At 56.0% G+C, this 27,107-nt stretch overlaps 1 protein-coding gene across 1 annotated transcript in view; it reads right to left on the minus strand.

Moving 5' to 3' along the window:
* The window catches only part of CARS1 (cysteinyl-tRNA synthetase 1), a 99,416-nt gene that overhangs the window by 65,821 nt on the left and 6,488 nt on the right, over positions 1-27,107 (minus strand). The window contains exons 3-9 of the mRNA XM_090292939.1: positions 26,969-27,057; positions 26,398-26,494; positions 25,986-26,084; positions 25,492-25,644; positions 15,573-15,713; positions 15,373-15,461; positions 15,049-15,170 (exon numbers count right to left, since the gene is read on the minus strand). Coding sequence (XP_090149065.1) covers positions 15,049-15,170; positions 15,373-15,461; positions 15,573-15,713; positions 25,492-25,644; positions 25,986-26,084; positions 26,398-26,494; positions 26,969-27,057 — 790 coding nt within the window. The remainder of the gene's footprint in view (positions 1-15,048; positions 15,171-15,372; positions 15,462-15,572; positions 15,714-25,491; positions 25,645-25,985; positions 26,085-26,397; positions 26,495-26,968; positions 27,058-27,107) is intronic.

Consider the following 27,107-nt stretch of genomic DNA (forward strand, 5'->3'; position numbering starts at 1 on the left):
CAGATCACGTAGGGACGGGAATGGAGTCCCCAGATCACGTAGGGATGGGAATGGAGTCCCCAGATCATGTAGGAACCAGAATGGAGTCCCCGATCATGTAGGAACCAGAATGGAGTCCCCAGATAATGCAGGGAAGAGAATGCAGTCCCAGGTCACGCAGGGAAGAGAATGGCGTCCCCAGTTCACACAGGGAAGAGAATGGAGTCCCCAGGTCACGCAGGAAAGAGAATGGAGTCCCCAGATCACGTAGGGATGGGAATGGAGTCCCCAGATCACACAGGGCTGAGAATAGAGTCCCCAGATCACGTAGGGATGGGAATGGAGTCCCCAGATCACACAGGGCTGAGAATGGAGTCCCCAGATCACTTAGGAACGGAATAGAATACCCAGATCATGTAGGAGCGAGGACGGAGTCCCCAGATCATGCAGGGAAGAGGACGGAGTCCCCAGATCACGCAGGGAAGTGGTCGGAGTCCCCAGATCACGCAGGGAAGAGAACGGAGTCCCCAGGTCACGCAGGGAAGAGAATGGAGTCCCCAGGTCATGCAGGGAATAGAATGGAGTCCTCGGATCATGCAGGGATGGAAATGGGAGTCCCCAGATCACGTAGGGATGGGAATGGAGTCCCCAGATCATGTAGGAACCATAATGGAGTCCCCCATCATGTAGGTACCAGAATGGAGTCCGCAGATCATGTAGGGACAGGAATGGAGTCCCCGGTCATGTAGGAACCAGAATGGAGTCCCCAGATCATGCAGGGACAGGAATGGAGTCTCTAGATCATGCAGGGAAGAGAATGGAGTCCCAGGTCACGCAGGGAAGAGAATGGCGTCCCCAGTTCACACAGGGAAGAGAATGGAGTCCCCAGGTCACGCAGGAAAGAGAATGGAGTCCCCAGATCACGTAGGGATGGGAATGGAGTCCCCAGATCACACAGGGCTGAGAATTGAGTCCCCAGATCATGTAGGGATGGGAATGGAGTCCCCAGATCACACAAGAAAGAGAATGGAGTCCCCAGATCACGTAGGGATGGGAATGGAGTCCCCAGATGACGTAGGGATGGGAATGGAGTCCCCAGATCATGTAGGAACCAGAATGGAGTCCCCGATCATGTAGGAACCAGAATGGAGTCCCCAGATCATGCAGGGACAGGAATGGAGTCTCTAGATCATGCAGGGAAGAGAATGGAGTCCCAGGTCACGCAGGGAAGAGAATGGCGTCCCCAGTTCACACAGGAAAGAGAATGGAGTTCCCAGGTCACTCAGGAAAGAGAATGGAGTCCCCAGAACACGTAGGGATGGGAATGGAGTCCCCAGATCACACAGGAAAGAGAATGGAGTCCCCAGATCACGTAGGGATGGGAATGGAGTCCCCAGATCACGTACAGATGGGAATGGAGTCCCCAGATCACGTAGTGATGGGAATGGAGTCCCCAGATCACGTACGGATGGGAATGGAGTCCCTAGATCATGTAGGAACCAGAATGGAGTCCCCCATAATGTAGGAACCAGAATGGAGTCCCCAGATCATGCAGGGACAGGAATGGAGTCTCCAGATCATGCAGGGAAGAGAATGCAGTCCCAGGTCAAGCAGGGAAGAGAATGGAGTCCCCAGGTCACACAGGGAAGAGAATGGAGTCCCCAGGTAACACAGGGAAGAGAATGGAGTCCTCGGATCATGCAGGGATGGAAATGGGAGTCCCCAGATCACGTAGGGATGGGAATGGAGTCCCCAGATCACGTAGGGATGGGAATGGAGTCCCCAGATCATGTAGGAACCAGAATGGAGTCCCCGATTATGTAGGAACCAGAATGGAGTCCCAAGATAATGCAGGGAAAGGAATGGAGTCTCTAGATCATGCAGGGAAGAGAATGCAGTCCCAGGTCACGCAGGGAAGAGAATGGCGTCCCCAGTTCACACAGGGAAGAGAATGGAGTCTTCAGGTCACGCAGGAAAGAGAATGGAGTCCCCAGATCACGTAGGGATGGGAATGGAGTCCCCAGATCACACAGGGCTGGGAATTGAGTCCCCAGATCACGTAGGGATGGGAATGGAGTCCCCAGATCACACAGGAAAGAGAATGGAGTCCCCAGATCACGTAGGGATGGGAATGGAGTCCCCAGATCACTTAGGAATGGGAATGGAGTCCCCAGATCACGTAGGGACGGGAATGGAGTCCCCAGATCACGTAGGGATGGGAATGGAGTCCCCAGATCATGTAGGAACCAGAATGGAGTCCCCGATTATGTAGGAACCAGAATGGAGTCCCCAGATAATGCAGCGAAGAGAATGCAGTCCCAGGTCACGCAGGGAAGAGAATGGCGTCCCCAGTTCACACAGGGAAGAGAATGGAGTCCCCAGGTCACGCAGGAAAGAGAATGGAGTCCCCAGATCACGTAGGGATGGTAATGGAGTCCCCAGATCACACAGGGCTGAGAATAGAGTCCCCAGATCACGTAGGGATGGGAATGGAGTCCCCAGATCACACAGGGCTGAGAATGGAGTCCCCAGATCACTTAGGAACGGAATAGAATACCCAGATCACGTAGGAGCGAGGACGGAGTCCCCAGATCATGCAGGGAAGAGGACGGAGTCCCCATATCACGCAGGGAAGTGGTCGGAGTCCCCAGATCACGCAGGGAAGAGAACGGAGTCCCCAGGTCACGCAGGGAAGAGAATGGAGTCCCCAGGTCATGCAGGGAAGAGAATGGAGTCCTCGGATCATGCAGGGATGGAAATGGGAGTCCCCAGATCACGTAGGGATGGGAATGGAGTCCCCAGATCATGTAGGAACCAGAATGGAGTCCCCCATCATGTAGGTACCAGAATGGAGTCCCCAGATCATGTAGGGACAGGAATGGAGTCTCCAGATCATGCAGGGAAGAGAATGCAGTCCCAGGTCACGCAGGGAAGAGAATGGAGTCCCCAGGTCACGCAGGGAAGAGAATGGAGTCCGCAGGTCACACAGGGAAGAGAATGGAGTCCCCAGGTCATGCAGGGAAGAGAATGGAGTGCTAGGATCATGCAGGGATGGAAATGAGAGTCCCCAGATCACTTAGGGATGGCAATGGAGTCCCCAGATTACACAGGGCTGAGAATAGAGTCTCCAGATCACGTAGGGATGGGAATGGAGTTCCCAGATCACACAGGGCTGAGAATAGAGTCCCCAGATCACGTAGGGATGGGAATGGAGTCCCCAGATCACACAGGGCTGAGAATGGAGTCCCCAGATCACTTAGGAACGGAATAGAATACCCAGATAACGTAGGAGCGAGGACGGAGTCCCCAGATCATGCAGGGAAGTGGTCAGAGTCCCCAGATCACGCAGGGAAGAGAACGGAGACCCAAGATCACGCAGGGAAGAGAACGGAGTCCCCAGATCACGCAGGGAAGAGAACGGAGTCCCCAGATCACGCAGGGAAGAGAACGGAGTCCCCAGGTCACGCAGGGAAGAGAATGGAGTCCCCAGATCACGCAGGGAAGAGAACGGAGTCCCCAGGTCACGCAGGGAAGAGAATGGAGTACCCAGGTCATGCAGGGAAGAGAATGGAGTCCCCAGGTCACGCAGGGAAGAAATGGAGTCCCCAGATCATGCAGGGACAGGAATGGAGTCTCCAGATCATGCAGGGAAGAGAATGCAGTCCCAGGTCACGCAGGGAAGAGAATGGAGTCCCCAGGTCATGCAGGGAAGAGAATGGAGTCCCCAGGTCACGCAGGGAAGAAATGGAGTCCCCAGATCATGCAGGGACAGGAATGGAGTCTCCAGATCATGCAGGGAAGAGAATGCAGTCCCAGGTCACGCAGGGAAGAGAATGGAGTCCCCAGGTCATGCAGGGAAGAGAATGGAGTCCCCAGGTCACGCAGGGAAGAAATGGAGTCCCCAGATCATGCAGGGATGGAAATGGGAGTCCCCAGATCACTTAGGGATGGGAATAGAGTCCCCAGATCACACAGGGCTGAGAATTGAGTCCCCAGATCACGTAGGGATGGGAATATAGTCCCCAGATCACACAGGAAAGAGAATGGAGTCCCAGATCACACAGGGCTGAGAACAGAGTCCCCAAATCACGTAGGGATGGGAATGGAGTCCCCAGATCATGTAGGGATGGGAATGGAGTCCCCAGATCACGTAGGGATGGGAATGGAGTCCCCAGATCATGTAGGAACCAGAATGGAGTCCCCGATCATGTAGGAACCAGAATGGAGTCCCCAGATCATGCAGGGACAGGAATGGAGTCTCCAGATCATGCAGGGAAGAGAATGCAGTCCCAGGTCACGCAGGGAAGACAATGGAGTCCCCAGGTCACGCAGGGAAGAGAATGGAGTCCTCGGATCATGCAGGGATGGAAATGGGAGTCCCCAGATCACGTAGGGATGGGAATGGAGTCCCCAGATCACGTAGGGATGGGAATGGAGTCCCCAGATCACACAGGGCTGAGAATAGGGTCCCTAGATCACGTAGGGATGGGAATGGAGTCCCCAGATCACACAGGGATGAGAATGGAGTCCCCAGATCACTTAGGAACGGAATAGAATACCCAGATCACGTAGGAGCAAGGACGGAGTCCCCAATCATGCAGGGAAGAGGACGGAGTCCCCAGATCACGCAGGGAAGTGGTAGGAGTCCCCAGATCACGCAGGGAAGAGAACGGAGTCCCCAGATCACGCAGGGAAGAGAACGTTGTCCCCAGGTCACGCAGGGAAGAGCATGGAATCCCCAGGTCATGCAGAGAAGAGAATGGAGTCCTCGGATCATGCAGGGATGGAAATGGGAGTCCCCAGATCACTTAGGGATGGCAATGGAGTCCTCAGATCACACAGGGCTGAGAATAGAGTCCCCAGATCACGTAGGGATGGGAATGGAGTCCCCAGATCACTTAGGGATGGGAATGGAGTCCCCAGATCACGTAGGGATGGGAATGGAGTCCCCAGATCACGTAGGGATGGGAATGGAGTCCCCAGATCACGTAGGGATGGGAATGGAGTCCCCAGATCATGTAGGAACCAGAATGGAGTCCCCGATCATGTAGGAACCAGAATGGAGTCCCCAGATCATGCAGGGACAGGAATGGAGTCTCTAGATCATGCAGGGAAGAGAATGGAGTCCCAGGTCACGCAGGGAAGAGAATGGAGTCCCCAGTTCACACAGGGAAGAGAATGGAGTCCCCAGGTCACGCAGGAAAGAGAATGGAGTCCCCAGATCACGTATGGATGGGAATGGAGTCCCCAGATCACACAGGGCTGAGAATAGAGTCCCCAGATCACGTAGGGATGGGAATGGAGTCCCCAGATCATGTAAGAACCAGAATGGAGTCCCCCATCATGTAGGTACCAGAATGGAGTCCCCAGATCATGCAGGGAAAGGAATGGAGTCTCCAGATCATCCAGGGAAGAGAATGCAGTCCCAGGTCACGCAGGGAAGAGAACGGAGTCCCCAGATCACGCAGGGAAGAGAACGGAGTCCCCAGGTCACGCAGGGAAGAGAATGGAGTCCCCAGATCACGCAGGGAAGAGAACGGAGTCCCCAGGTCACGCAGGGAAGAGAATGGAGTACCCAGGTCATGCAGGGAAGAGAATGGAGTCCCCAGGTCACGCAGGGAAGAAATGGAGTCCCCAGATCATGCAGGGACAGGAATGGAGTCTCCAGATCATGCAGGGAAGAGAATGCAGTCCCAGGTCACGCAGGGAAGAGAATGGAGTCCCGAGGTCATGCAGGGAAGAGAATGGAGTCCCCAGGTCACGCAGGGAAGAAATGGAGTCCCCAGATCATGCAGGGATGGAAATGGGAGTCCCCAGATCACTTAGGGATGGGAATAGAGTCCCCAGATCACACAGGGCTGAGAATTGAGTCCCCAGATCACGTAGGGATGGGAATGTAGTCCCCAGATCACACAGGAAAGAGAATGGAGTCCCAGATCACACAGGGCTGAGAACAGAGTCCCCAAATCACGTAGGGATGGGAATGGAGTCCCCAGATCATGTAGGGATGGGAATGGAGTCCCCAGATCACGTAGGGATGGGAATGGAGTCCCCAGATCATGTAGGAACCAGAATGGAGTCCCCGATCATGTAGGAACCAGAATGGAGTCCCCAGATCATGCAGGGACAGGAATGGAGTCTCCAGATCATGCAGGGAAGAGAATGCCGTCCCAGGTCACGCAGGGAAGACAATGGAGTCCCCAGGTCACGCAGGGAAGAGAATGGAGTCCTCGGATCATGCAGGGATGGAAATGGGAGTCCCCAGATCACGTAGGGATGGGAATGGAGTCCCCAGATCACGTAGGGATGGGAATGGAGTCCCCAGATCACACAGGGCTGAGAATAGGGTCCCTAGATCACGTAGGGATGGGAATGGAGTCCCCAGATCACACAGGGATGAGAATGGAGTCCCCAGATCACTTAGGAACGGAATAGAATACCCAGATCACGTAGGAGCGAGGACGGAGTCCCCAATCATGCAGGGAAGAGGACGGAGTCCCCAGATCACGCAGGGAAGTGGTAGGAGTCCCCAGATCACGCAGGGAAGAGAACGGAGTCCCCAGATCACGCAGGGAAGAGAACGTTGTCCCCAGGTCACGCAGGGAAGAGCATGGAATCCCCAGGTCATGCAGAGAAGAGAATGGAGTCCTCGGATCATGCAGGGATGGAAATGGGAGTCCCCAGATCACTTAGGGATGGCAATGGAGTCCTCAGATCACACAGGGCTGAGAATAGAGTCCCCAGATCACGTAGGGATGGGAATGGAGTCCCCAGATCACTTAGGGATGGGAATGGAGTCCCCAGATCACGTAGGGATGGGAATGGAGTCCCCAGATCACGTAGGGATGGGAATGGAGTCCCCAGATCACGTAGGGATGGGAATGGAGTCCCCAGATCATGTAGGAACCAGAATGGAGTCCCCGATCATGTAGGAACCAGAATGGAGTCCCCAGATCATGCAGGGACAGGAATGGAGTCTCTAGATCATGCAGGGAAGAGAATGGAGTCCCAGGTCACGCAGGGAAGAGAATGGAGTCCCCAGTTCACACAGGGAAGAGAATGGAGTCCCCAGGTCACTCAGGAAAGAGAATGGAGTCCCCAGAACACGTAGGGATGGGAATGGAGTCCCCAGATCACACAGGAAAGAGAATGGAGTCCCCAGATCACGTAGGGATGGGAATGGAGTCCCCAGATCACGTACAGATGGGAATGGAGTCCCCAGATCACGTAGTGATGGGAATGGAGTCCCCAGATCACGTACGGATGGGAATGGAGTCCCTAGATCATGTAGGAACCAGAATGGAGTCCCCCATAATGTAGGAACCAGAATGGAGTCCCCAGATCATGCAGGGACAGGAATGGAGTCTCCAGATCATGCAGGGAAGAGAATGCAGTCCCAGGTCAAGCAGGGAAGAGAATGGAGTCCCCAGGTCACACAGGGAAGAGAATGGAGTCCCCAGGTAACACAGGGAAGAGAATGGAGTCCTCGGATCATGCAGGGATGGAAATGGGAGTCCCCAGATCACGTAGGGATGGGAATGGAGTCCCCAGATCACGTAGGGATGGGAATGGAGTCCCCAGATCATGTAGGAACCAGAATGGAGTCCCCGATTATGTAGGAACCAGAATGGAGTCCCAAGATAATGCAGGGAAAGGAATGGAGTCTCTAGATCATGCAGGGAAGAGAATGCAGTCCCAGGTCACGCAGGGAAGAGAATGGCGTCCCCAGTTCACACAGGGAAGAGAATGGAGTCTTCAGGTCACGCAGGAAAGAGAATGGAGTCCCCAGATCACGTAGGGATGGGAATGGAGTCCCCAGATCACACAGGGCTGGGAATTGAGTCCCCAGATCACGTAGGGATGGGAATGGAGTCCCCAGATCACACAGGAAAGAGAATGGAGTCCCCAGATCACGTAGGGATGGGAATGGAGTCCCCAGATCACTTAGGAATGGGAATGGAGTCCCCAGATCACGTAGGGACGGGAATGGAGTCCCCAGATCACGTAGGGATGGGAATGGAGTCCCCAGATCATGTAGGAACCAGAATGGAGTCCCCGATTATGTAGGAACCAGAATGGAGTCCCCAGATAATGCAGCGAAGAGAATGCAGTCCCAGGTCACGCAGGGAAGAGAATGGCGTCCCCAGTTCACACAGGGAAGAGAATGGAGTCCCCAGGTCACGCAGGAAAGAGAATGGAGTCCCCAGATCACGTAGGGATGGTAATGGAGTCCCCAGATCACACAGGGCTGAGAATAGAGTCCCCAGATCACGTAGGGATGGGAATGGAGTCCCCAGATCACACAGGGCTGAGAATGGAGTCCCCAGATCACTTAGGAACGGAATAGAATACCCAGATCACGTAGGAGCGAGGACGGAGTCCCCAGATCATGCAGGGAAGAGGACGGAGTCCCCATATCACGCAGGGAAGTGGTCGGAGTCCCCAGATCACGCAGGGAAGAGAACGGAGTCCCCAGGTCACGCAGGGAAGAGAATGGAGTCCCCAGGTCATGCAGGGAAGAGAATGGAGTCCTCGGATCATGCAGGGATGGAAATGGGAGTCCCCAGATCACGTAGGGATGGGAATGGAGTCCCCAGATCATGTAGGAACCAGAATGGAGTCCCCCATCATGTAGGTACCAGAATGGAGTCCCCAGATCATGTAGGGACAGGAATGGAGTCTCCAGATCATGCAGGGAAGAGAATGCAGTCCCAGGTCACGCAGGGAAGAGAATGGAGTCCCCAGGTCACGCAGGGAAGAGAATGGAGTCCGCAGGTCACACAGGGAAGAGAATGGAGTCCCCAGGTCATGCAGGGAAGAGAATGGAGTGCTAGGATCATGCAGGGATGGAAATGAGAGTCCCCAGATCACTTAGGGATGGCAATGGAGTCCCCAGATTACACAGGGCTGAGAATAGAGTCTCCAGATCACGTAGGGATGGGAATGGAGTTCCCAGATCACACAGGGCTGAGAATAGAGTCCCCAGATCACGTAGGGATGGGAATGGAGTCCCCAGATCACACAGGGCTGAGAATGGAGTCCCCAGATCACTTAGGAACGGAATAGAATACCCAGATAACGTAGGAGCGAGGACGGAGTCCCCAGATCATGCAGGGAAGTGGTCAGAGTCCCCAGATCACGCAGGGAAGAGAACGGAGACCCAAGATCACGCAGGGAAGAGAACGGAGTCCCCAGATCACGCAGGGAAGAGAACGGAGTCCCCAGATCACGCAGGGAAGAGAACGGAGTCCCCAGGTCACGCAGGGAAGAGAATGGAGTCCCCAGATCACGCAGGGAAGAGAACGGAGTCCCCAGGTCACGCAGGGAAGAGAATGGAGTACCCAGGTCATGCAGGGAAGAGAATGGAGTCCCCAGGTCACGCAGGGAAGAAATGGAGTCCCCAGATCATGCAGGGACAGGAATGGAGTCTCCAGATCATGCAGGGAAGAGAATGCAGTCCCAGGTCACGCAGGGAAGAGAATGGAGTCCCCAGGTCATGCAGGGAAGAGAATGGAGTCCCCAGGTCACGCAGGGAAGAAATGGAGTCCCCAGATCATGCAGGGACAGGAATGGAGTCTCCAGATCATGCAGGGAAGAGAATGCAGTCCCAGGTCACGCAGGGAAGAGAATGGAGTCCCCAGGTCATGCAGGGAAGAGAATGGAGTCCCCAGGTCACGCAGGGAAGAAATGGAGTCCCCAGATCATGCAGGGATGGAAATGGGAGTCCCCAGATCACTTAGGGATGGGAATAGAGTCCCCAGATCACACAGGGCTGAGAATTGAGTCCCCAGATCACGTAGGGATGGGAATATAGTCCCCAGATCACACAGGAAAGAGAATGGAGTCCCAGATCACACAGGGCTGAGAACAGAGTCCCCAAATCACGTAGGGATGGGAATGGAGTCCCCAGATCATGTAGGGATGGGAATGGAGTCCCCAGATCACGTAGGGATGGGAATGGAGTCCCCAGATCATGTAGGAACCAGAATGGAGTCCCCGATCATGTAGGAACCAGAATGGAGTCCCCAGATCATGCAGGGACAGGAATGGAGTCTCCAGATCATGCAGGGAAGAGAATGCAGTCCCAGGTCACGCAGGGAAGACAATGGAGTCCCCAGGTCACGCAGGGAAGAGAATGGAGTCCTCGGATCATGCAGGGATGGAAATGGGAGTCCCCAGATCACGTAGGGATGGGAATGGAGTCCCCAGATCACGTAGGGATGGGAATGGAGTCCCCAGATCACACAGGGCTGAGAATAGGGTCCCTAGATCACGTAGGGATGGGAATGGAGTCCCCAGATCACACAGGGATGAGAATGGAGTCCCCAGATCACTTAGGAACGGAATAGAATACCCAGATCACGTAGGAGCAAGGACGGAGTCCCCAATCATGCAGGGAAGAGGACGGAGTCCCCAGATCACGCAGGGAAGTGGTAGGAGTCCCCAGATCACGCAGGGAAGAGAACGGAGTCCCCAGATCACGCAGGGAAGAGAACGTTGTCCCCAGGTCACGCAGGGAAGAGCATGGAATCCCCAGGTCATGCAGAGAAGAGAATGGAGTCCTCGGATCATGCAGGGATGGAAATGGGAGTCCCCAGATCACTTAGGGATGGCAATGGAGTCCTCAGATCACACAGGGCTGAGAATAGAGTCCCCAGATCACATAGGGATGGGAATGGAGTCCCCAGATCACTTAGGGATGGGAATGGAGTCCCCAGATCACGTAGGGATGGGAATGGAGTCCCCAGATCACGTAGGGATGGGAATGGAGTCCCCAGATCACGTAGGGATGGGAATGGAGTCCCCAGATCATGTAGGAACCAGAATGGAGTCCCCGATCATGTAGGAACCAGAATGGAGTCCCCAGATCATGCAGGGACAGGAATGGAGTCTCTAGATCATGCAGGGAAGAGAATGGAGTCCCAGGTCACGCAGGGAAGAGAATGGAGTCCCCAGTTCACACAGGGAAGAGAATGGAGTCCCCAGGTCACGCAGGAAAGAGAATGGCGTCCCCAGATCACGTATGGATGGGAATGGAGTCCCCAGATCACACAGGGCTGAGAATAGAGTCCCCAGATCACGTAGGGATGGGAATGGAGTCCCCAGATCATGTAAGAACCAGAATGGAGTCCCCCATCATGTAGGTACCAGAATGGAGTCCCCAGATCATGCAGGGACAGGAATGGAGTCTCCAGATCATCCAGGGAAGAGAATGCAGTCCCAGGTCACGCAGGGAAGAGAATGGAGTCCCCAGGTCACGCAGGGAAGAGAATGGAGTCCCCAGGTCACACAGGGAAGAGAATGGAGTCCTCGGATCATGCAGGGATGGAAATGGGAGTCCCCAGATCACGTAGGGATGGGAATGGAGTCCCCAGATCACGTAGGGATGGGAATGGCGTCCCCAGATGATATAGGAACCAGAATGGAGTCCCCAGATTACACAGGGCTGAGAATAGAGTCTCCAGATCACGTAGGGATGGGAATGGAGTCCCCAGATCACACAGGGCTGAGAATAGAGTCCCCAGATCACGTAGGGATGGGAATGGAGTCCCCAGATCACACAGGGCTGAGAATGGAGTCCCCAGATCACTTCGGAACGGAATAGAATACCCAGATCACGTAGGAGCGAGGACGGAGTCCCCAGATCATGCAGGGAAGAGGACGGAGTCCCCAGATCACGCAGGGAAGTGGTCAGAGTCCCCAGATCACGCAGGGAAGAGAACGGAGTCCCCAGGTCACGCAGGGAAGAGAATAGAGTCCCCAGGTCAAGCAGGGAAGAGAATGGAGTCCTCGGATCATGCAGGGATGGAAATGGGAGTCCCCAGATCACTTAGGGATGGCAATGGAGTCCTCAGATCACACAGGGCTGAGAATAGAGTCCCCAGATCACGTAGGGATGGGAATGGAGTCCCCAGATCACGTAGGGATGGGAATGGAGTCCCCAGATCACACAAAGGCTGAGAATTGAGTCCCCAGATCACGTAGGGATGGGAATGTAGTCCCCAGATCACACAGGAAAGAGAATGGAGTCCCCAGATCACGTAGGGATGGGAATGGAGTCCCCAGATCACTTAGGGATGGGAATGGAGTCCCCAGATCACGTAGGGATGGGAATGGAGTCCCCAGGTCACTTAGGGATGGGAATGGCGTCCCCAGATCACACAGGGCTGAGAATTGAGTCCCCAGATCACGTAGGGATGGGAATGGAGTCCCCAGATCACACAGGAAAGAGAATGGAGTCCCCAGATCACGTAGGGATGGGAATGGAGTCCCCAGATCATTTAGGGATGGGAATGGAGTCCCCAGATCACGTATGGGTGGGAATGGAGTGCCCAGGTCACGTAGGTATGGGAATGGAGTCCCCAGATCATGTAGGAACTAGAATGAAGTCCCCGATCATGTAGGAACCAGAATGGAGTCCCCAGATCATGCAGGGACAGGAATGGAGTCTCCAGATCATGCAGGGAAGAGAATGCAGTCCCAGGTCACGCAGGGAAGAGAATGGAGTCCCCAGGTCACGCAGGGAAGAGAATGGAGTCCCCAGGTCAGGCAGGGAAGAGAATGGAGTCCCCAGATCATGCAGGGATGGAAATGGGAGTCCCCAGATCACTTAGGGATGGGAATAGTGTCCCCAGATCACACAGGGCTGAGAATAGAGTCCCCAGATCACTTAGGGATGGGAATGGAGTCTCAGATCACACAGGGCTGAGAATAGAGTCCCCAGGTCATGTAGGGATGGGAATGGAGTCCCCAGATCATGTAGGGATGGGAATGGAGTCCCCAGATCCTGCAGGGACAGGAATGGAGTCCCCTGATCACGCAGGGAAGAGAATGGAGTCCTAGGTCACACAGAGAAGAGAACGGAGTCCCCAGGTCACGTAGGGACGGGAATGTAGTCCCGAGATCACGCAGGAAAGAGAATGGAGTCCCCAGATCACTTAGGGATGGGAATGGAGTCCCCAGATCACGTAGGGATGGGAATGGAGTCCCCAGATCATGTAGGAACTAGAATGGAATCCCCGATCATGTAGGAGCCAGAATGGAGTCCCCAGATCATGCAGGGAAGAGAATGGAGTCTCCAGATCATGCAGGGAAGAGAATGCAGTCCCAGGTCACGCAGGGAAGAGAATGGAGTCCCCAGGTCACGCAGGGAAGAGAATGGAGTTCCCAAGTCTCGCCGGGAAGAGAATGGAGTCCTCGGATCATGCAGGGATGGAAATGGGAGTCCGCAGATCACTTAGGGATGGGAATGGAGTCCCCAGATCACACAGGGCTGAGAATAGAGTCTCCAGATCACGTAGGGATGGGAATGGAGTCCCCAGATCACACAGGGCTGAGAATAGAGTCCCCAGGTCACGTAGGGATGGGAATGGAGTCCCCAGATCACACAGGGCTGAGAATGGAGTCCCCAGATCACTTAGGAACGGAATAGAATACCCAGATCACGTAGGAGCGAGGATGGAGTCCCCAGATCACGGAGGGAAGAGTACGGAGTCCCCAGATCACGCAGGGAAGAGGACGGAGTCCCCAGATCACGCAGGGAAGAGAACGGAGTCGCCAGATCACGCTGGGAAGAGAATGGAGTCCCCAGATCACACAGGGAAGAGAACGGAGTCCCCAGATCAAGCAGGGAAGAGAACGGAGTCCCCAGGTCACACAGGGAAGAGAATGGAGTTCTCAGGTCACGCAGGGAACAGAATGGAGTCCCCTATCACGTAGGGAGGGGAATGGAGTCCCCAGATCACGTAGGGATGGGAATGGAGTCCCCAGATCACGCAGGGCTGAGAATGGAGTCCCCAGATCACTTAGGAACGGAATAGAATACCCAGATCACGTAGGAGCGAGGACGGAGTCCCCAGATCACGCAGGGAAGAGAACGGAGTCCCCAGGTCACGCAGGGAAGAGAACGGAGAAACACTATCAAGGCAACGCATGACCGACTTGGTGCAGAAAAATCCATCCATCCGTGTTTAAAACGTCTGAAGCAGGCGGGGCAGGGGCTGCTGTCACGTGCACGTCCCTCACTGGGATGGGAAACAGTCACTTCGAGCTGCCACCTCGGCACCGTACGGGTGACAACTACGCTCACCCCGGGTCCAGATATTTGGAGAAAGATCTGCGCTTGGGTTTCTGCCTCAAGTTCTCACCTTGCTTTTCCAAGGACAGTCGGAGTGGAGCCCAGGAACACTGGCGACCTCCCAGCCACCGGAGAAGGAACCAGGGCCTCCACCCTGCTCCCAGCCTAGTCCTGCTCATTCCTGACCCTGACCAGGAGCGGTGGCCACCCTGCCCGGCTCACCGTGCCTCCGTCGGGAGCCTGTGACCGATGTCCTCACCTGCATTGACAGGGCCCTGGGTTTCTGCTTCCCCAGAGCGGGCGCTTGGATGCTGAGGGAGCCACCTGCCGGCCCCTGTGGGGGCCCGGGCTCCTCACTCAGGCCACAGCCTGCCCATTCTTAACCCGCCAGCTCCAGGCTCCCCGACATGCACACACAGGGCCCCACACCCGACCTGGGGGCCCTCAGCACCCATAAATCAGCCCCGCCAGCCCTGTGGCTCGAGGCCCTGAGGTCTGCTGCACTTTTCAAGACAGCGCTGAATACACTTGACCCTTGAACAACACGGCAATGAGAGGCGCCTGCTCCCCCACCTGAAAATGCAGGGGTGACGCTGGGCTCCCTGAAACCGACCCGTGAGCCCGTTGTGGGCCGGCGCACACCTGCGCTGTGCGCTATGTACCTGCTGTGCTCCCACAGCGAGGACGGCAGGAACAGGAGACGTTCTGAAGGAAATCATAAGGGAAATACTTCCACAGTATTTATTGGAAAGAAAACGTGAGTGTAAATGGACGTGTGCAGTTCAAACCTGTGTTGTTCAAGGGTCGGCCTCACCTGTTCACTTATTTAAAAATAACACATTTTACAGGCGTGGTATAGAAAACGCCTAACGTCCCTTTCAGGTGAAAAAGCGTGGTGCCGGGAATCTCAGGGTCGGCCCGGCCCACCGTCATCACCCCGACTTCCCTGCTGTCACCCCCACACCCTTCCCCGCCTCCCCCCCACCGCTCACCTTCCCCCTCATGCAGGGCGTGCTGATCCCCCACGGCCTCGGGCACCAGCTTTCCGTATGAGTGCCCCTCGCTGGAGGCAAACGTCCCCGTATCAAAGTAGACGGACCCGTTGGAAACATAGCTGGAAACAACAGAAATTGGGGAGAGTGTGGGAGGTCCCGAGTCAGCCTCGGGCCACCCCAGGATGGCCACCTGAAAACCCAAAGCGTAGCCCAGCCCTGCGCTCCCGGCCCACCCGCTCCCAGAACCGACGAGGACGCAGAGCTGCTCTCCCGGCAACCCTCGCGGGGACGCCGGGCAGGCCGAGCCGGCCTTGGGCTCACCCGTAACCGTTGTCCACTATCTTCTGGACGAAGTTCACGATCTCTGGCACGTACTCACTGACGCGGGTTAAGACGTCGGGAGGAAGAACCTGCGGATGGCAGAGAGTCTTCGTCCTCACCCCACCCCCACTCCCCGACCCTGCTGGCGGCAGGCCCCGCCTTGCCGGCCGCCCCGACTGGCTGGGCTCCCCGACACTCACATTCAGGGCCTGCATGTCTCTGTGGAACTCTCCTTCCCAGAACCTGGGCAGCTCGGAGAAGATGGAATTGTCGGTCACCTTGCTGCCGAGCGTGGAGTCCAGCCACTCCGAAAGCAGGTCCCTTGCGTCTTCCAGCAGCACCTACAGAGGGAGACAAGGCGCAGCCTGGCCACACGTGCGCACAAGCGCGGCAGGAGCGCCTCCGGTGGGCCGACCCGTGCTCACCACACGGAGCGCAGCCCTGCCACGCTCAGGCGGCTCAGCACGAGACCACAAGGGCCCCAGGAGTGGGGTTCAGAGGCGCCGTGGGAACCGGGGCTCTGACCGCTGTGGTGGGAGGGCGGGGTGGCGAGGCTGCCGGGCCGCCATGGCCGGGGCTGGAGCGCACACGGGGCGCTCACGCTCAGCCCAGCCCAGCCCTTGGAGCGTTGACAGAAAGGTCCCTGAAGGGAGATGGCAGAGCGCAGCCCTCAGGGAGGCCTGCAGGCCCACGCCGCCCTGCCGGTCAGCTGCCATCGACTGCAGGTGTGGCCCGTGGCCCGCCCCCGCCGCAGTGCAGCATGGGCAGGAGGCCTTCCCGGTCACCACGGCAGGCCGACCGACGGGCGGAGTGTCCGTCTGCAACATGGTGTCACGGCTGTGGCCTGAGCCCCGCGGGCCAGGGACCCTGCCATCTGCCCTGAAGGAGTCTGGTGTTCTCAGCAGTGACGGGGACATGGGGACAGGCAGGTGACGTGTGGCCCACTGTTGGGGGCCGGAGGCAAGCACAAAGGCTGGAGGAAGAGAGTGCAGGCAACTGAACAGGACAGGAGGGTGCGGACAGGGGCGGGGGGCTGTGTTCACACGTGGCCTGACAGCAGGGGGCGCCCGGGGGCGCCCCCCCTCCCCGGGGCTTGCAAGTGTCAGGGACGGGCCCAGGATGCTCCTCCCCGCCCTGCAGGCCGGAGCCCAGGCTGGGAGCGCGGCAGAGGCAGGGCTCCTGGGAGGCACAGGGCTGTCGGGCCAGCTGCCAGAAAGTGAGCAGGACCCACCCCACGTCAGGGGGTGGGCAGGAAGCCCACGGGGCGGGGGGCAACCCTGGCCCTCAGGGACACAGAGGTCATGTCCACGTGGGCGTCCACATTTCCAGCCCTGGGATCACCATGGATCATGACCAAGGATGAAACCCTAATCTGGGTCAGGAAACCCCGAGGGGACAGCGCCCCGAGGGGGGGTCTGCGGGGACAGCACCAGGTGGGCCCAGCAAGGGCCCTGGATACGACGCGGCAGGCGCTCCAGGCCCGAGGACGGAAGAGTGGAGTGGGGCCAGTGGGCAGCAGGACGCATCTACGGGGCCCGGCACCCAGAAGTGAAACCTCTCAGCAACGGAGGGAGAAGACTCGGCAGGATGGGTGAGGTGGCTGAACGGGAAGACAGGCTGGAGAAGTCACCCAAAGTGTGGCAGGGCGGGAAGGGACCCTGAGGGCAGGCAAGGGACTCAGGGTAGAACCGAGAGGTGTGGCTTGCAGCCAGTGGGGTCCCAGTGGAGGGGAGAGAGGGGACAGAGAGGGGATCCTCGACAGTGTCTCCAAGAATTTTCCAGAACTGAGGCAGCAAACCACAGACACGGAACCATGAAAAGTACCGGGAAGACAAGGGAAAACGAACCCCTCACAAAGTCTCAGTGAAGCAGCAGACGGCAAAGGGAGTTCCTTCACAAGAAGCCCGAGAGAAGGGGCGCTTTACCTCGAAGGCAATGGGACGGGCAGGGCGCGGACTTCTCCCAAGGGCAGCGGAAGCAGGTTGGCTGGCGGAGCAGCAGCCCCGAGGGCTGAGAAAACGGCTGTGCACCTCAGTACCGGCAAAACGAACCCCCAAACCACGAGGGGACGCGTACATGTCTCAGTGCACAAAGGCTGAGTCCCCACCAACGCCGCCAAGGCCTCCCCGGGGCGGGTGGGGGCCGCTGCAGCAGGTCCGCGCGTGCCTGCCCCCAGTGAGCCCAATCCAGGCCAGTCAGGGCGACACCAGCATCCAGTCTGTTTGAGGTGCGGCGACACCCACGCGTGGCCAGAAGACCTGCTGCGGAGCACGGGGAGGCTGCTAGAAACGCAAAGCCGCAGGCCAGCCGCAGACCCAGCGACCGGACTCGGTTCCCCAAGGGACAGGGAGGCTGAGCTCAAAAGCATCGGCTGGGGGGCGTCCATCCCTCCCAGAAAGCAGAGACGGAAGGAAAGTGGGTGCGGCTAACCGAGGAAAGATAACATCCAGGGCGGGGCTCCTAAAACAAGACGTGACCACTGCCCTGAGAACACAGCATGAAAACCAGGGCCTTCGGTCAAGCGCAAGGTTCGCCGGGGACGGGGGAACGCACGGTCCCGGGTCAGGGGCACGCACGAGGAGACCAGAGCCAGGCACGCCTACCCTGGCAGAGTGGGGGCCGTGAGCTACTCACGCAAAAGCTAAGCGCCAAGACCCACAGAGAAAGTGAGTGACAGGAGGAAGTCGCCCAGGCAATGACCCACGTCCCCCACTGAAGGCGAGTGGTGGGACTGGATTCCAAACACGGCTCCAGCCGCACGTTGATGACAGGGCCACAGAGACAGGGAGAGGAGGACACACGTGGTTCAGGAAAGGAGACGGGGGGCAGGGGCGGGGTGCATAGGTCAGCATCGCATGTCCAGGGCTGTGGGGCGGCAGGATCACGGAGAAGGCAGGCCATGGCGTAGGAACAGGTTCGGAAGCCCTGGCCTGGCGGCTCAGTTGGTTGGAGCGTCATCCCGATACGCCAGCGTCGTGGGTTCGATCCCCAGTCAGGCCACATACAAGATTAACCAGTGAGTGCAGAAGTAAGTGGAACAACAAATCAACGTCTCCTTCTTTCTAAAATCAATGAATTTAAAAAACATTCAATTCACCTGCAATGATATAACCATATAAAGCTTGAATATCCTAATTAAATAGCCTCAAAATGTATAAGAAAAAAAAAAGTGATAGAACAAGGAGAAATGGACAAATCCACCATCAGAGGAGAAGGTTTTTTAAAAAATAAACTATGGGAACAGGCTAAGCTGGCAAACAGTATTAGCAAGTATAAGCAAAGTATTAGCAACACGGCCAACAAGTCTGACTTCTTAGACAGCATGCAGAATTTTGCACTGAACAATGAGAAAACCAGAACCTTCTCAAGCACGTGACATGTCTCCAAAGCGGAGCACGCAGGAGGCCACGGCCAGGTCTCCCGCTCACAGAACCGGGGACGGGACCGTGTTCTCGGGCCTTGGGTAATTGACACACGGCTGCCCGGTCACAAACACACTCGTGTTTTCGAGCCCAGCGTTGCTGGCCGACAAGTTAGCTCGTGTGGCACCTGCATGAGCGTGTACAGCCCTTAAAACTGAGAGTAATGTAGGGTTTTGTAGAAGTTTTCTTAATCATGTTCGATCGTTTTTGTTTATTATAAAAAATGACTTTTCTAGATATCCCGGGTTTTATCACAATTTTAGTATTGCAAAAATTTCAAATATGGCGCACTGCGACAGTGAAGAATTTCTCAATGAATCATGTGCGGACACTTCCCCTGATTGTCGGAGTGACGTTGAGGCACGTAGCAGTGACGCAGAAGATGGCCGTCTGTTGGCAGGTAGTTATGAAGCCGATCAGACCGCCGAAACGGCACAAAAGGAATGTGGTGGCATCTGACAATGACGGTGATTGTGAAGAGGAGTGGACAGGAAAGGCTGTGACACCAGCCTCGGAGGATTACATACATATTTCTGGTGTCACTGGTGAACTTAGTGATCCACGGAGTATCAGTGAAGGGACGGATTTACTTTTTGATAATGATTTTGTTGATTTAATTTTTTTCTCTAAACGATTTATACCACCGCCAAATGGGAAAACTTTATAAAACACCTGTTAAAACTTTACCACAGGCGGAAGTTACCGCCAGTGACATTAAGAAGTCTCCCGGCTTACTGACCTTGACGGGACAAACAGAAATCACATTGGAGAGATGACCGGCCAGCGGCCCCTTCGCTTGAAGCGCCCATATTTCCTAAAACTGTGACCCGAATGAGGTTCGAGCAAATCCTTACTTCTTTCATCTGAGTGATAATTCACAAGCTACATCCAATGAAGACAGACTTTACAAAATCAGGCCGCTCTTGGATTCCTTTATTCCAAAATTCCAGCCTTTGTATAGACCTCAGCAGGAGCGAGCCCTCGACGCAGCAGTTACACCAGACAGAGGGCGTGTCAGCCTCAGGACCTCCCACCGGCCAAGATAACACGCCACGGGACCTCGGCGAGAGCGCTTCGTGACAGTGAGACCGGCCGCAGCGGCAGCTTCCGGCTCTGTTGGGCGAAGGCAAAAGCTACAAGAAAAGGTGTCCTCCGTCTCAGGGCCGTGTCTTTACTCTTGGCCTCCTGTTTACCAGGAAAATTGCTGTAACAGCGTGTCTGCTGCTGAAATCTTATTGGAAAAGCAAACAGTGGCTGTGTGCCATTGCACGAGGTGAGTGCTATACAGTTTACCATACCAAAAAGCCGCTAAAAGTTACATAGAAGATATGTACAAAGTTTCATTTCAGCACGTGATGAATAAACAAAGTATACCGAAGCTTATTTAGAGTGTTTCATTTTCATATTCAATTACGAAAAAAGAGCCGGTGACATGGGGTAGCTTCTGTATAAAACTGCAGATCAAGAATGTGTTAAGTTACACGTGAAATACACTCAGTTGATCTGCAAAAAGCTGTCTTTCTGGAAATTAAAAACATACTGCTTGATAATTTCTGGGTTTAAGAAATCAAAATGGAAATGAAACCTGTTCAGGACGAATGATGTCGGGAGAGAGCAAAACAGCAGGAACAACGCTCGGAGGGACCCGTGGCCTGTGCGCAGCCCAGGGCGTGAGCAGAGCAAACCCGTGGAGAAAGGAGAAGGACAAGGCCAGGCAACAGCGACGAAACGGGTCTCCTGCTTTCCATGTCCCCGTGCGGGGAGCGCGGGCATCGCCACTCTGTCCCCACAAGACGTGGAAGGCCACCCTGGCTGGTGCGGCTCAGTGGACTGAGCGCCTGCCTGTGAACTGAAAGGTCGCTGGTTCGACCCCCAGTCAGGACACAGGCCTGGGGGGGGGGGGGGGGAGAGATGGAGAAGCAGCTGAAACAGCGATGACCGAGAACGTCCCCAGAGTAATGTCAGACTCCAAAGCACAGGCCCGGGAGGCCCGGGAAGCCCGAGCCGCACGAACACGAAGAACACTGCGCCTCGGCACGTCATTTTCAAACAAAGAAATATCAGCCTAAAGAAGGAAGTCCTGAAAGAAGTCGGGGGGGAAACACACCCGACCCACAGAGGAGAGAAGATCAGAATCACGCCTGGCTTCTCCGCAGACCCACGCGGGCAGGGACGGGGCGAGGGGAGCATATGAGGGGAGCATACGAGGGGCTGAGGGAAATAAACCAGCCCCTAAAATTCTGTACCCTGGGAAACTGTTCTTCAAAAGGGACCTTCTCAGACAAACACAGAGAATTCATTGCTAGTGGACCCGCCTTGAAAGAAATGTTAGAAGTTCTTTATAGAGAAGGAAAATAAAAGGTCAGACACTCAGATCTATGTAACAAGGGGGAGATTATAAAAGAAGGAGAAATTGAAGATATAAATTTCCTTCCTTATTCTTAACTGATCTAACGGATAAGTTTGTTCCATGAATAGCAGCATGAGTGTGTTCCACTATGTGTGTGTGCATGTACATGCCTGTGGACATTACATACAGGTGAGAGGTGCACACGGTATGCACACATGTATGTCTCCTGTGCACACTACATACCAGTGAGATGTGCATATGCTGTGTGTGCATGTACATGCCTCCTGCATACATTACATATGGGTGAGCGGCACACGTACTATGTGTACACGTACATGTCTCCTTACATACATACCGGTGAGATGTGTACACACTGTGTGCATGTACACAGCTCCTGCACACACTTACATATGGGTGAGAGGTGCACACACTGTGTGCATGGATGTACATGTCTCTTGTGCACACTTAAACATGGGTATGTTGTGCATACACTGTGTGCATGTACACAGCTCCTGTGCACACTTGCATATGGGTGAGAGGGGCACACACTATGTGCATGTACACAGCTCCTGCGCACACTTGCATATGGGTGAGAGGGGCACACACTGTGTGCACACACGGCTCCTGCACACACTTATATACGGGTGAGAGGGGCACACACTATGTGCGTGTATACACGGCTCCTGTGCACACTTACATATGGGTGAGAGGGGCACACACTGTGTGCGTGTACATGGCTCCGGCGCACACTTACATATGGGTGAGAGAGGCACACACTGTGCGTGTACACGGCTCCGGCGCACATACATACGGGTGAGACGTGCGCACACGTCGACAGTCACATTGATCGTCAGGGGTCTGAAAGCACCGATGGGCAGACAGCTCGTGAGAGTGGCTCCGAGTACCAGACCCGGCTGTGTGTTGTCCACCGGGAGCCCATCTCAGCACCAAACAGGCTTAGAGTAGAAGTAGGTGGATGGAGAAGAACGTGCGCTGCTAACACTAATCAAAGAAAGCAGGAGAGCCCTGACCGGAGAGGCTCAGTGGGCTGGGTGTCATCCTGGAAAGCAAAGTGTCGTCGGTTCGATTCCCGGTCGGGGCACGTGCTTGGGATGCGGGTTCAGGCCCAAGTCGGGCGGGGCGTGTCTGAGAGGCAACTGACCGATGTTTCTCTCTCACACCGAGGTTTCTCTCCCTCTCTCTCCCCCTCCCTTCTCCTCTCCCTAAAAAGAAAAAGAAAAAGGAAAGCAGGAGCAGCTATCACTCATTTCAAACAGAGCAGACATCAGAGTGAGGAAAGCTGTCGGGGACAAAGAACAGCCCAGTGAGAAAGGGTCCGTCCACCAAGAAGAGCTGGCGGTCCGCACAGGTGTGCGCCTGACCCCAGAGCACCAAACATGTGAGGCAGGGACCGACGGGGCGGCAAGGAGAGGGAGACGCTCACCGTCACCGCCAGAGGCCTCCACGCGCCGCGCTCAGGCACGGACAGGTTGGGGCAAAGGTCACCGCCGCCACCCGTCAGCATCCAGCGGACACTCCGCAGGGCCCACCACGAGCTGGGCCACAGGAACCGCTGACCCAGCTTAAAGGACAGAGATCGCAGGTGTCTCCCGTTACACCACGTGGAATTACACTAGGAATGTGTCGCAGGAACGTGACTGGGAAATCCCAAAACTCGTGGACATGAAACAACACACTTCTGAATAACACATGGGCCCGATAAGCTCAAGAAAAATTTAAAAATATTTTGCAATGCTTAAGATAAAATTTATAGCATTGATGGATATATTAGCAAAAAATCTAAAATCAATCATCTTCAGCTTCCATATTAGGAAACAAGAAACAGAAAAACAACTGAAATCCAAAGTGGGCAGAAAAAAATAAATAATAAAAACTAAAGCAGAAAACAGGAAACTGATAGAGAAAATCAACAAAACCAGAATCTGGTTCTTTAAAAGATCAGTGAAACTGATAAGCCTCTAGTGGGGCTAAGAGAAAAAGAGAGGGCGCAAGTGTTGTGGTATTATATCAGAAACAAAAGAGCACTACAGATCTCAGGGACTTTAAAAGAATCATACAGGAATATTATGAAACAACTCTGTGCTCCAAATCTGATAACCTAGATTAATTCTTTGAAAAACACAAGCTGCCAAAACTCACACAAGATAATAGAGACAATTTGAATGAGCCTATTGAAGAAATTGAATCCATAATTAATAACTTTCCGAAACAGAAAGCACCAGGGGCAGGTTCACTGGGGAATTCTACCAGACATTTAAGAAAGGAATTGTACGAGTTTTCTAGTCTGTCTCAGAGGCCGGAAGCGCGGAGGACACCTCCTTATCCGTCTGTGAGGCCGAAGGCAGAGAAAGACGTTACAAGAAAACTAGACGCCAACATGTCGCATGATGTACACGTAGAAATTCTTCCCAAAATGTTAGCCAGTTGAATTCACAAAAATACAAAAAGAACTGCACACCCTGACCAGGTGGGATGTACCCCAGGGATGCAAGGCTGGTTAAACATTATAAAATGAATTCATGTAAACTGTCACTTCAACAGGCTATAAAAAAAAAGGCCATATCAATAGATGCAAAAAAAGCTTTTGACAAAACCCAACACCCCTTCATGATAAAAAGTAGGACAAGAGAGAACTCCCTTGATTGATAGAGAACATGTAGGAAAACCTACAGCGACATCCCATTTCACGAGACACAGGCTTCCCGCTCAGGCCTGGTCTGGGGCGAGGACGCCCCCTCGCCGCTCCCGGTCACCTCCGCACCGGAAGTCCTAGCCGAGGCAATGAGACAAGAGCAGGAGAGGAAAGGTGTCCTGGCTGGGAAGCGAGACAGACAACCACGTGCCAATAAATAACGAGTGGGATCTGACTTAGGACCACAACCCCATTTTCGTTAGCGTCCCAAAACGAAGTACTTAGAATGGGCACAGATCAATGGAACACCACACAGAGCCCAGGAGCAGAGCCGCGTGACTATGGTCCGTGGTCTTTCACAAGGGAGTGAGATCAATACGATGGAGCAGAAGTCTTTTCAACGGATGGTGCAGACCAACGCAGAGCGGACCACAGACCTACACGTAACCCCAAAAGGATAAAACTCCTAGGAGATGACACTGGAGAAAACCCGGGCGGCCTTGGGTTTGGCGGCAAGCACGGGAGGAAAGAACCGGGAGACGCCGGAGTTCATCGCGGCGGGAAACCCTGCCCTGGAAAGACCCGTCAGGGGAACGGAGGGTCAAGCCGCCCCCGGGGCGACGGCTTCCGCAGGGACACATCCCCACTCACGCCGCTTCCAGAAACGAGTTCCGGGGAGCAGAGGCTTAAACGTGACCTGTAAAGCTTACAAATCTTTAGAAAAAGTACTAAAGTATTTCTTAAAACACAAAAATGCTAAGCACGAAAGGAAAACGTGCATTTGATTGCATTAAAATTACGACCCTCTGTTACTGAAAAAAGTAGGTGAAGAAAAAAGAGACCGAGGCCGGGAGAAGGTGTGGGCAACGTACCTAAAGGACAGAGGACCAGCGCAGAGACAGAAGAATGGTGGGAAACCAGCGCGGCAGGGCCAAGGCCCGGGGAAGGGACAGCGGCCGCGGGACCAAGACGCCCACAGGTTTGGTTCACGTCCCGCGTGCGCAGGAGTGCGGGGCCCCAGGGGCACGGGGACGTGCACAGTAACAGACGCTGGGAGCTGCACTTACTACGATTTTAAAGAAAAGGTGTTGGGGAAACCACCCTGCGGGTGATAAAGACACGGGAGGGAGAAAGAACAGGGCCCCGTGCCCCGTGGCCATGGCAGGGAGGACGGCCTGCCACCCGTGGCCCCATCCCGGTAGTTCCCCCAGACCAGGGGGCGCTGACCCTTCTCCTAAAGCTCAGGACGAGCGCACGCGAGCCCCCTGCGAGGCGAGGACGCAGAGGCCCACCCGACCGCGCGATCGCGCGGCTCTGCAGGCCCCACGGCAGCCCCCGCCCCCTCGCCTGCCCGGCCTCCCAGGGCGCGCAGGCAGCGGCCAGCAGGGCGCGCGCGGAGGGGAAGGGCCGCCGGGCGGGGCCGGGGACGGCGCAGTCCGTGCGCGCTCGCTGTCTGCCTTTCCCGAGGTAGACAGGCCGGCCCAGGGGTCCCCGCGGGCCCCACGGCTCCAGTCCCTCCAGGCGCCGCCCTTAGAAACCCCAGGGAGAGCCCGCCTCCGAGGGAGGCCGCCCCCACGTCCCAAGAGCGCTCCCCGCTGGTCTGAGGGAGCTGCCGGCGGGGGCGCTGACCCCCACGGGAGCTGGAAGGAGGATGGCACCCAGGCTGGGGGCTGGGGGTTGGGGGGCCGGCTCACCTGCACGTGGCGGCGGACGTCCTCCTCCGCGACGGGGCCGGAGCTCAGCGCTCTCTCCAGCGGCTCCGCAGCCAGCCGCACTGACTGCAGGATGCGCTCCAGCATCCGCCTCTTGTCGGGGTCCGCGGTCTCCGCCAGTTTCACTGAGAACGGCTACAACCGGGAGGACAGGGCGAGCCTGTGACCCACGGCGCCCAGACCCATCCCCGAGGGCCACTCAGCAGGGAAGGACCAGCGTCCCCTCTGATGTGGGAAGAAGTCTGTGTCCCTAAGAGTGACGTCCTAGCCTCCCAGCGGGCAGGCGGGCGGGAGCTGGGAGACCCAGATGTGCCCGGCAGCCCTGGTGTCGCCCTCGGCCCACGTGGTCGGGGGCCGCCCCCGACCTGCTGGCCCCTGACGGACCCGGCTCCGTGCTATGCACGAAGACAGCCCCTGTTCCAGGCCAGGGCGCCAACGGCCACCGCCCCAGCCCAGGAGCCGGGGAGCAGACCCACCTGCAGGGCAGCACGCACATCCTCCAGGAGCTGGGCCGCGCCGGGCTGCTTCTGCCGGTACTGCTCGAACAGGTAGTTCTGCCGGGCCCTCCGGATGATCTGGAAGGAGACCAGGCCACAGGGGCGCAGGCTGAGCCCACGTCTGTCCCGTGCAGCAGGCACCCTCTGCGTGGGACAGCCGTGGCCCCCGTGCTCGCCCTCGCTGAGCCCGTGCCGGCAAGGCCTCTGTGCCGCCCAGAAAAGAAGCCGGCCCAGTGTCCCCCACAGTGCCACACGCAAACTGCCTGCTCCTGCAGGCCCTCCGTCACCTCTATGGGCCGGAACCACATCTACCAGGTGGAGGCCAGAGCTGCCTCAATCACTTATACCAAAGCCACTCCCTTAAAATGCGATCTTGAAGACCCCTCTCTACCTTATCATCGATGTCCGTGATGTTCATGCAATAAAAGACATCGAACTTGAAGTAATCCCTCAGCACCCTCCTCAGGATGTCAAAGGAGATATAGGACCTAAAGGAAGACAAGGGGGGAAGAGGTGGTCCTTCCCAGCTGCACGGCGCACGCCTCCTTGGCGGCAAGGGGAAGGGCCCGCGGTGGCCCCAGCAGCCCGCCACTCGTACAGCCACGCCCGGCAGCGGCAGCCGTGGGCCGCCTGGCCTCAGGCCCGGGGGCAGGGAGACTCGCCGGGCCCTCCCAGCGGAGCTGTGGTGTGGGAAACCGTTCAGGGGCGTGGAAACACAGCCCGGGCCCAGTCCGGGGCGTTAACACGGCTGTGGGCGCTTTTCTTTGCGGGAACCAGTGTTCTCTCGCTTTTCTGGTGACTGTGAATTGCTTATGGAAAGGAAGTTTTTTCTTAAGAATAAGGAAAGGAAGTTCAGGGCTGACTCCCCTTTCAAAGGTCAGGTGTCGGAAACAGGTCAAAGGTCTCTGCAGAGCTGGGGGGCTTCCCATGGGGCACCCACGTCGGCAAGGCTGCAGCCCTACCTGGCATGTCCCATGTGAGATGCATCGTAGACGGTGGGCCCACAGCAGTACCACGTCACTCTCCTCCCGTTTTGAGGTATAAACACATCCTTCATTGGAAAGGAAGGAGGGACAGTCACAAGAACTGCAGCAGCGGTGG

The sequence above is a fragment of the Furipterus horrens genome, unplaced genomic scaffold, assembly GCF_987537825.1.
Source record: "Furipterus horrens unplaced genomic scaffold, mFurHor1.1.pri manual_scaffold_2, whole genome shotgun sequence".
In the NCBI taxonomy this organism is placed as follows: domain Eukaryota; kingdom Metazoa; phylum Chordata; class Mammalia; order Chiroptera; family Furipteridae; genus Furipterus; species Furipterus horrens.